We start from the raw sequence: 10,746 nt of genomic DNA on the forward strand, positions 1-10,746 counted from the left end.
TATTTTTTTGGTTAGAAAATGTGATTGGATATATCGTAAACACTCTAATATAAGGTCACCTTGCTTATTGTGCCAATGTTTCTCGGTTCCTGTGGAAGATACAAACACGGTGCCACCTGATAGAATGTTGATGATATTATGAACAACATTTTATCAATTGACACATGTTCGATACCTTTTATAGAAAATAAGATATAAGGTTTCGCAGTTTACGGCCTCTGCGGCTTTCTTTTATAGTGTTTACTGTATTCAGCTAGGCTAGGTTATGACAACCATGCAGTAACATGCTAAATATACCAATCACATTTTTTTGTTTGTGTTCATTAGTTCATAGTTATCTCCTAGGTTCGAAAACTATCGTACATTCAAGGCACAGAAATAAAGAACAAGGTGAGCATGAAACTTTTTTGCGCTAAATATTTCGTAACACACAACTTTTAATAGTAAAAATGCTCACGACTAACTTAATATTTTATATACAGTATCTGTCAATAAGAAAAACAAAAAATGTGTTTTTCAGATTATATTGACCATTTTCAGCAGTCTGGAGCTCGGCTATCGAGGTTCCGATCATTTTGAAAATTTTGAATAGTGTGAAACAGTCCTGAATTGAAAACTTCGCATTTACAGAATTTTTTTTGAACTCCCTAATTTTTCAGCTATTTGCCAATTTTTGAAAGACACCCCTTCTTGACCTTTTGAACTAAAAACATGAAAAAACTGGTGTCTTTCAGAAATCGCCCAGTAACTGAAGAATTAGGAACTTTCAAAAATTCTGTGAATACAAAGTTTTCAATCTAAATCTGTTTCACACTCTCCTAAAGATTCAAAGTGATCGGAAACTTGACAGCCGAGCTTCAGACTCCTGAAAATGGTCAAAATGGCCGTAAATTAACTGAAAATCAAGTTTTTAGATATTTTATTGACCGATACTGTATTTTCTAAGCTTAAGCTATTCAAACTTCCAACTGTAAAATCGATTTTCACATTTTCTAGGACTCTGCTTTCACTCCAGTATATGGTGACATGAACACTCCATACGGACGGTACGCATCGACAATAGGTATGAACTAATCAGATATTTCTTCATTTATCTCAACCTACCAGCCGTTAAAGCGTCATCCAACCCACAATTTGATCAACCAACTGCCGATCAGCAACAATCACTCAATTCGGCAGGTGAGAAAATGAACTTTTTCATTTGAAACAAAATAAAATGGTTGGTTTTCAGGAACTAGCTTCAAAGTGATGTTTGCTACATTCTTTATGGTCTTTTTGTGGTGATCACGCCCAGCTAATGATCTTTCCCTATGCTCAAACCTATCTTTTCTCTGTATATTTGAGGCCTAGCCAAAGTCAGAAATCGTCCCCGAGTTTTTTTGTTCAATAAATTAACTTGCCTTCTCACATTCACAACACCCAGTCATACTCTACTTATGCACTTATTTTTTTTTCAATTCAAAATAATCAATAAATATTTTCCAATCACTTACTTGTTTAATATCGTCAACTTCAAAAACGGATTTATCGAATGTGGTAGCAGCGGTTTCACATTTTCTGAGTAATAGCTCCACCACAGGCATCAACGGATGAGCAGAGATTTTCTCGGCGAGCAACGAATTCTTGGTGACTTTAATGTTTGTTGGTGAAACACTCTGAAATAGTAGAGAAATAAGTTCCATTACTCCACTTATGCAACATTTGTGTGGAGGTGGTTGTAAAATTTTGAAATTTTTATTGTTTTTTGATGGCCTACAATTGTGAAGGCAACTGATAACAACTGAGAGAAAGTGTTACGAGATTTATGGTGAGAGCGGGGAGGAGAAAATGGAATTTTGGAGTTTGGGGTTTTTATGGCCGAGCGGCTCCGGTCATAAATAGCAGCAATCAAAACTTTGTAATCGAGTGAGTGAGTGGACCGTATTGAAATTTGATTGGTGCTAGTTTTATTAGTTCTATCGCAAGATCGAATTGGAATTTTAATTTTCAAATTTTACGTCTCAATAAAAATCTTAAACATGTCAAGTGTATGGCTAACCTGAATATTTGGTGACATTGTGTTAAGGCAAAAATATGTTAAAGAACGTGACATAAGGCGAAACGAAGTGTCATACTCGTATCTCAAAAGGAGTTGCCGCTTCGGGGTCAGTGGGTCATTTGTGATAATGATAATGACGTTCTTTTTAGAGACAACTATGATAATGAGGACTTTTTGGAATAGGGCTCTTTACATAAAAGTAAGGAGAGGAAAGTGATGGGAGATGTTGATCAGAAACTAATTAACAAAAATAACAAATGCATGGATGCAAAAAAAAAGAGCGCACGATGTTTTAGATGACTCCTGTAGATTTGGTGCAAATAAATGAGATTTTAGAAGAGACTAATTGTATTCCACGAGATTTTCTTCTCAGAATTTTAAGGAAATCATCGATCCGTATACAGTATTAATCAATACGATTTTTCAGTTAATTTTGAACCATTTTCAGGATTTTGCTCAGGGAATTTTGAGCTAGGGTGGGGCACCCACGCCCGCTGATTTGGGCAATCTGCTAGGTGGGCGAGACTCTGGCAAGGCTTGGGCAAGGATTTGAGAAAAGTATATTAAAACTAAACGATCGCGTGCCCTCGTTTTTTTGCGGCAAGCTTGAGACATGAGTTGGGCTTGCTTTGGACTATACTTGCGCAAGACTACGGCATGGTGTGAGCAAATTGCCCAGGTTTCGGGCGTTTTGCCCATCAAACTTTCACGGCAAATCGCCCTAAATTCCCTGAGTGTTGCTCGGCTGTCAAGTTTCTGATCTCTTTTCAAATTTTGGTTGGCGAAAAATGTGTTTCGTAGAATCTTTTTGACCGGTACTGTAAGTAGCAAAAAAACTCATTTTCAGAAAAAATATTACTTCTAGTACAATTCTAGATCCTCAAATCATTAATTTCAGAATTTTTTTAATATATCAATCTCAATTTTCGTATCTTTAAAACGTTAAAAAAAAGAAGTCGAAAATATTTGGGTTACGGTAGCTGAGTTGCTCTTCCTCCAACCTTTCAAAATAAAGGTGTATTTTTACTACTAATTTTAAGAATGTTCAGAAAATTTTAAATTTTCGGAACTATAAAAATGATGGTTCTCCTCTTTTTTAGTTGAGAGGTCCCAAAAAGTTAGAGAACCCAAGAAAAATGAGAGGTTCAAAAAAAGTATTTTCTTACCCTTCGTTCTATCTTGATTAAACCAGCTTGAGCCAATGCTTCCTGAATCAAGGTGTTGCAATCTGCGTCTAACGTGCCAGACGACGTAGATGGTTCGGACGTCATCAGAAACGATCTGAACATGAAGGAATGAAAAATTGAAAGGATGGGAATGCCAAAAGATATCAGAGTCAGAGAAAGGTAATAAACCAAGATGGAGCACTGCCGGAGACGAAGAACACAGAAAGGTGGTTGTAACGAGTTGTGAAAACAAAGTGACATGTGGTTTGGATAATAACTGACAGCAGGTAGAATCTTTTTTCTACTCCCTTCTTGTTACTCCTCCCTTCTGTCCCTTCCCGATGGTGCGTCCACCCGCCCCGACTCCTTCGTTTCGTATCGCCAATATATGCGCGTACTTGTGTCGGCTGCACATCAAAAGAGCCTCCCCACGGCCATAACGGTAGTAAAAATTCGGAGAGGTAGGAAATGACTGGGTACCCCGTCCCGGCGGGAACAAGAAGGCGACAAAGCCGCACCCCCGTATATCCACTGGTGGACACCTTTTTAACATCTTTGGATGTCCAAGGACGGTCTAAAAGGATACGGTTAGGTGATTTGATTACAATGTTATCATCACTGACCAATTGGCGGGACATTTGACAGACGGCAATAAACGGATCACGCCGACAAAGTACCGTAATCCAGTAGAGGATGTGCGCGAAATTTAAGGAGGTGAGATGGGTGAACGGATTATGGTTGGAGGGTCCCAAAGACAATGAATGGGAAAATTGATAGTTATCTCAAAAATACTGTAACATCTTTAATAGAAGGACTCACTTACTTTCAACTTCTAGCCAATTTTTTTGGTTCCTGTCGAAGATATGAAAAAGTTGTCAATTGATACATTCTTATCAAAATATAATAAATTTCTGTCAGTTGACACATTTTCGATATCTTGTATAGGAATTAAGATAACTAAGCTCAAACTTGACAGTGTGGGGGCACAGCTGTTACAGGCTTTGCGGTGGTTTCATCTCTTCGAAATTTCATTCATTGTCATTTTCAGCTTCACTAGAAAGTTTCGTGTTTCTCCTAAAAATTCACATTTCAGAAAAAAGCAAACATATATCGAATGAAAAAGGGAGCTTTCTTAACCTAGTAAAATAAAATCTTGTCCCAAAATCTTCAAGGAAACGAAAAAAAAACCAAATTTATCTAAAGTAAAATATCTCCTTTGCGTCAAGCTACATAAAAAATCAAGATTTTTTATTCAGCTATTCTTCTAATAAATCGAAAAATGAAAAATTGCCATCAATCATTAAAAAGGGCAGTGGGAACTAAGAATAATCAAATTTTTTACTCTAAAATGATCACATCCAGAATTTAATTCATCACCTACTCAATTTTTTAATTATCTAAAACGAGAATAATGATGAAAGAAGAGTGCATTTTAGAGTCAAAACACAAAGAATAAAAAAAAAGTAAAGCACATTTCTAAATTTTTCGAAACAAAAGCGGTGATTCCGCCTTAGCAACCCTTTGGTTCATATAAAGTAATAAATCAAAATTGTATACTTTCTGTTGAAAAATGGGAATTTTTGTGAAGTACGCTTGAAAATCTAGACAATGAAGTTAGAGAGAAACTTTAGGACGAGAAATATATACTCTTAATAGCTGAAAAATATAATAATGAGTTGCTGCTTAACGTTCCTCACTTCCTATTGAGAAAGCGCGGGAGAATACTTTGGAAAATTTGCCGGGAAAATTATTGTGAGACTTTTTAGTTATAAGTTCGTTCAATTCGTGAGAATGGTTTCTAAGAAACCAGTTCTCTCTCTGGAAAGATTTTTAGGCATAATCGGTGAATTTCAAAAAAGTTTATTTTCGAAAGAGAAGGTAGAAACTAAACATTCTATTTGAAAATTGGACACAATTGAACAGGATATATGTTTATTTTTGAATATAAACAATTCTATGATAATAAATTAGCACAATATTCCAATATATCCGTTATCCTGAATAAACTGACATTGTTAAAACAAACAAAAAGAAAAACTTTTGAAAAAAAATTGCAACGTATAGAGAAGAGGTAAAAACCGAAACTGACATTGGGTTGTTTCCTGACTGTCAAATAAGGGGACGAAGTGAGGAGTTAATGACAAACGAGAGACTGGGGTAGAGTATATATGGCGGTTGATAGGCAGCGAATCATAAAACGATTTACGGTTGTGTCGCGTCCCTCTTTATAACCCTACACTTCCACATGTTTTACCTCGCTTGTGTCCGTATTTCACATCCTACCTTGGAACGTCGTCTCGCACGCTCGTAACTTGTAATTAACATCCTCCGCATTTTCAGAATGTTTTTTGGTTGAAGTTCCGGGAATGTCCTTCTGATCTGTTCCTGTTCATTGCTCATCTGGTCAGTCTCTGTTCTGTCTCTATCAGAGTCAGAAATATTGTGCTTAAGATGTTTTTTTGCTCTTTTCATGCTACCTAGTCTAATAGAAGTCGCATGTGATCCCTTTCGTGAGACCAGTAGACAGATAATCTCTGCCAACGCAATTACATCTATGGGGTTTTTTTGTTCATGGAATTTTGTTTTGTTCCTTCCGGACCTAAAAATAATCATGTTTATGGAAAAAAAGGGCACGGCATTTCCTGATTCTATTTGATCCATTCTAGCAGAAATGGGTCTGAAATTAGATTAAAACCCAGTTTGAAAAGATTGGTCTTGTTTTTTAAAAGATCGGGCCCAACACTAAAAACTATTATAAATTTTTCTGGAATCGACTATTCTCTAAAATCTGCTTTTTGGCGAAATGTAGTATATTTTAAATTCCTACCTACTTCAGCTTATATATTCATCGAAGCTTCAAATTTACGGGAATTACATATTTTTTCTTTTGTTATATACTTACCAAAATATGGATGTTCTTAAATGCATATGACAGAAAATTATTTCTTTGAACTTTTCTAAAAATCTGATGTCTGAAACCAATTATTTTTTGATTCTCTGATTCAAATGTTCTTAAACTCATAATTTACTGTGTTGGCTGAACTATGTAGCTAAAAATCTGTCCCACAAAACTGAGAAACTTAGAATTAGTCAGACAAAAAACGTTTTTAATTTCACATAGTGATCTGTCAATGCTGTCGAAAGTTTGATTTTGCTTCTGCTTATAAGTTACTACATAAGCTTACATTTAGCAAAATTTTATATAACTTTATAATGCTTCAAGATTTACAAATTATAAACCTAATAGATTTTAAAATTCAGCGTATCCATAATTTTCAAGTTTTTTGATCCCAATCTACTTTCAATTCTCAAATTCACATATTCTAAAATGTATAATTTACGGTGCTCGATAAACTAAGAAAAAATCTGACTAAAAAAATGGGGGAAGTATACATTGATCAGTCAAAAAACTTTTTTTCCGTTTCAAATAGTATTTTGTTAATGCTACGGAGAGTTTATTTCCCAAATTTTCTCTCGCAAAGTTTGCTTCAATTTTTTTTTATTATTCTTGTGCTCCTGATTATCTTTTTTATTAGCTTAACGAAAGTTTGATTGGTGAATGTTCTAGGATATTTAATAATTTATTCCTCAATCGCTAACTTTCATGTGTCAGAAGTACCGTACCTTTTAACGAGTGAATAAATAGATAAATAAGTAGTTCACAAAATTCAACTTGATGATATTTTTCAAATTATTTTGGCCATTTTTTATACAGTTATCCTCAACAAAATATCTTTAAAACTGTTTGGTTAATTCGCATTTATTTCGACCATTTTCAGAAGACTGGAGCTTGGTTGTCAAGTATCCAAAAATTGTTAAATGTTGAAAGGCGTAAAACAGACCTAGATTGAAAAACGTAACAAATAAATTTCTGAAAATTCCCAGTTTTTCAATTATTTGCCGTTATTTCAAAGACGCCCACTTTTTTCAGTTTTTCAGTGCAAAAACGGGAAAAAAGAGTGACTTTCAGAAATCGACAAATAGCTGTAAACTAGAAATATGAACAGAATAGAATTTCTGCCTATTGTTCTAAACTTTTGAAAATGACATATTTCAACTACAAGCTCAAAATATCGCCTTTTTGATCACCTCCTGAATTCTAAGTATATCTTTGGAGCAAATCCCTCGTTTATTTCTTTTTTCGGTTTTAAATTGCTCTCGATCTTCGCTTTCTTCTCGGTCTCGTCACATCGGCAGCCGCCTCCGTCTCCTTCCTCACATGGCGCTTGAAGTTCATTCATCCGTCGCGCCTCGGTTTTTTTCGTCGTTGTCACAACTTGTCGTCGAAAAGAGTCTCTTCCTTCTGTTCAGATGAATAAATTGAGTTACATCCCCTTCCTCCCTTCATCCCTTCCTTCTTTTTTAGTCGTCTTCTTTTGCCCCACCGCTTACGAGCACATTGCTCGATGGACTTTGGTCATCAAGGATGAAGACGAAGGAAGAAGACGGCTACTACCACCAACTAACAAACCATCTGATTCGGAAGGAGTAGAAGAAGCAAATTCTGGAGACGGGGTCGATGCACCTGCCCACCAAACGCCATATCCTCTCTCTCCCCGGAGCAGCAACCAAAAACTTTCTTCTGCAGTGTATTCCGGTCACCACATTTTCCAGCTTCTTGGCTCTCTTCCCTCGACCTTGCCTGACACGGAATAAGAAGCAACCAGTGAGCACATTTGATCGATGATCATGCATTCATAACGAGTGCATAAGCGTTTAAAAAGTAAAGGAAGACGACGATGTAGGGATAGCAAAGAAAGCTGGAGAGAAAATGTTTCAAACAAGTTTCAAAGATTATCGACGCGTCTTGAACTTTTTATTCTTCTTCGTGAGAAAGTTTCCGGAAGACGAGGACAGATTTGGTAGATCAAGCATGCACAATTTGCTGCAGGATTGCGAAATCATAGAAGTTGAATGTTTGGAACAATGGACAACAACTTTAGTCACTTCCTCTGTCCTCCACAAATGACGCATTTCAAAACGACGAACAAAAGTGCCAAAAAATTGAATAAGGAGTATTGTTCTCTTTTTTCTTTTCTCACACTAACGGGTTTCTTAGCTAATCCTTAATCAAATCCTTCCAGAATTCTGAGCTGTGGACAGTCCCATGATTCTGGTGGTGGCAAGATTAGTTTTTTATTCATATTTCCCACTGGTGTGGGATCTTTAAATATTAGTTTATTGTGGAGAGTGGAAGAGAATTTTAGATTAGAATACAAACAAAGTGGGCATGGAGATTTTTTTTTGTGAAAACAAGCGTCATAGTCAGATATTTTCTTCTAAGATCATTGAAATAGGTGCTGCATTTAGAGCATTTAATGGTTTTATTTTGACTCTAGATTGAATTTATAAATTACGTATTGTTCAATTAATATTATTCTCATTTACAGTGCTGGCCAAAAATATATATGAAAAACGTGTTTTTCAGTTAATTTTGATTATTTTCAGGATTCTAGAACTCGGCTGTCAAGTATCCAATCACTTCGAAAATTCTGAATGGTGTGAAACAGGCCTCGATTGGAAACTTTGCATTAATATAGTTTTTTGAAAATTCCTAGTTTTTCAGTTATTTGAAGATTTTTGAAAGACACCATTCTCCGCCTGTTTTCGTACTAAAAACGTGTATAGAAGACATTCTTCAGAGTTTCAAAAAATTTGTGAATGCAAAGTTTTTGAACTTAATCTGTTTCAAACTCTTCAAAATTTTCAAACTGATAAGAAATTCGAGTTGTAGACTTCTGAAAATGTTAAAAATCAATGGAAAACGCGTTTTTTAATATATTTATGGTCAGCACTGTATGTATAACAAAACAATGATTATTCAATTGTAAATATTCTCGTTGAATACTTTTTTCCTAAACAAATAATTAGGAGAATAACTTTGATTTTTTAAACTACAGTACTAGATGAAAATTTGAATAACGTACGCAAAAAATATAGAAAAATGTATATTCTTTAGTTTTCTGGCCTTTCTAATGCCAAGATTTACATGAATAATTCTAACTGTAGCCCGTCATTTTAGCCAAAAATTACCGTAACCATGCTGAGAGATTGCCTCTTCTGTATTTTAACTTTGAGCCAATTTATCTCAATTTCCGTGAAAGATATCAAAAAGTATATCACAATCAACGTGTTTTAGGTTGACTACTTTTTTATATCTGTATTAGGAAACGAGATACATAAGCTGTAAATTGACAGGTAGCGTGCATCTCTATTACATCCAGTACGGTGTGTATTAAATTTCTGAATATGAAAATGAATATCATAAACAAATTTTTCTAATTATCGAAATTTTCAACACTTTCCTACAATCTTGATGCGACTAGTTTCAAAGTGTAGCCACCGTAAATTCAAACCTTTTCGAGACTGTTCCTATTTCTTTTCAATTTAATTAGGTCTGAAATTGTCTGCTTCTTGATTCCAATTTAGTTAGTTAAACAACGAATTCTCGTTTCACTTAAACTTTCAAACGAAACATCAAGAACACCTCCATGTTTTTTTTCTCTGGGCGTTAAGGAGAACAGTATCCTGCTTTGGCTGTATGTCTATGAAAGTACGGTCACAAGCGTTCAATGATCTCGCTTTTTATAACGCGTTTAGTTTTTTTTTGTGTCAGAACGAGGATGTGATGTCTTTTGTGTTTTCATTGTGTTTATGACAGAGAACATTTCTTGGTACTATTTTGATTAGATATTGCTCTTCTTCATTTTTGTATCATTTCAGTGTGGGGTAATCGAGTTTCAGACACTAAAATATTTCGAATTGAAATCCTTCCGCTCATTTTTGGACTCTACCGTGATCCTCCAGATCCATGTTTTACTTCAAAAATCTGAACTGGGAGTCCAGACTGAAACTAATATTTTTTTTGTTGTCAAGATTAAAGTTCTCGAACTTGCCATTTGATTTATTCTTTCTTTTTTTTCCGCTCATTCATACTTTTTTTCTGAATTCCAGACATTTCATTAACTCAGCCTAAGCTTTGATTTTCGAAAAAATACGGTAGTCTGGTAAATAAATTCTCGGGCGGTACGAAGAAAAAACTTCTGTTCAGAACTCTTTGATTCCTCTTATTTTTGCTTCTTCCTCACCATTTTCTTTCGTTTCTTTCCGTCACTTTTGTCTCTCTCCATATTTTTTGACCACTTTTGTTGTTTTTCTTCCTCTTCGTGCTCTGAATACTTGCTCAGTTCCTCCTCCAGGCCATTTCCAGAGTGTTCCATTTTTTCTTCTTTTTTTCTCACTCTTGTTTTTTTTCTTGTTGACAATATATTTTCAGCTCCATTTCCCCCATTTTTGTCTTTTAAAGTTCTACTAGGTAGTAGAATACAGCTTTTTTCTATTTTTCAAAAACCACGGTGAGTGCTTCGAATCATTTTTAAAAGATGAACTACAGTAGAAACACCAACAAGAGTCTTATCGGTCACACTTGCTTGAATAGAGCCCATTGTATGGAAACTCTCACATATCTAATCATATCTATTCAAACGTATATTTCACAAGTTTTTTCACTGATCGTTGAAAACTTCCTTTTTTGTATTGTTC

The 10,746-nt window shown here is 35.1% G+C and overlaps 2 protein-coding genes across 2 annotated transcripts in view; one reads left to right on the plus strand and one right to left on the minus strand.

Annotated features, from left to right (window-relative positions):
- Cbr-pqn-36 overlaps positions 1–1,284 on the plus strand; it is a gene marked incomplete at both ends in the record, with an annotated part of 6,335 nt that extends 5,051 nt beyond the window's left edge. The window contains 4 exons of the mRNA XM_045240472.1: positions 1–109; positions 997–1,063; positions 1,108–1,179; positions 1,232–1,284. The exon at positions 1–109 is cut by the window's left edge and continues 1,526 nt beyond it. Coding sequence (XP_045093463.1) covers positions 1–109; positions 997–1,063; positions 1,108–1,179; positions 1,232–1,284 — 301 coding nt within the window. The remainder of the gene's footprint in view (positions 110–996; positions 1,064–1,107; positions 1,180–1,231) is intronic.
- Positions 1–1,583, minus strand: part of Cbr-psa-3 — a gene marked incomplete at both ends in the record, with an annotated part of 11,510 nt that extends 9,927 nt beyond the window's left edge. Inside the window, one exon of the mRNA XM_002645883.1 lies at positions 1,494–1,583. Within this exon, the coding sequence (XP_002645929.1) occupies positions 1,494–1,583 (90 nt within the window). The remainder of the gene's footprint in view (positions 1–1,493) is intronic.
- Positions 1,584–10,746: the final 9,163 nt, after the last annotated feature.

The sequence above is a fragment of the Caenorhabditis briggsae genome (genome assembly GCF_000004555.2).
Source record: "Caenorhabditis briggsae complete genome, chrX, whole genome shotgun sequence".
In the NCBI taxonomy this organism is placed as follows: Eukaryota; Metazoa; Nematoda; class Chromadorea; order Rhabditida; family Rhabditidae; genus Caenorhabditis; species Caenorhabditis briggsae.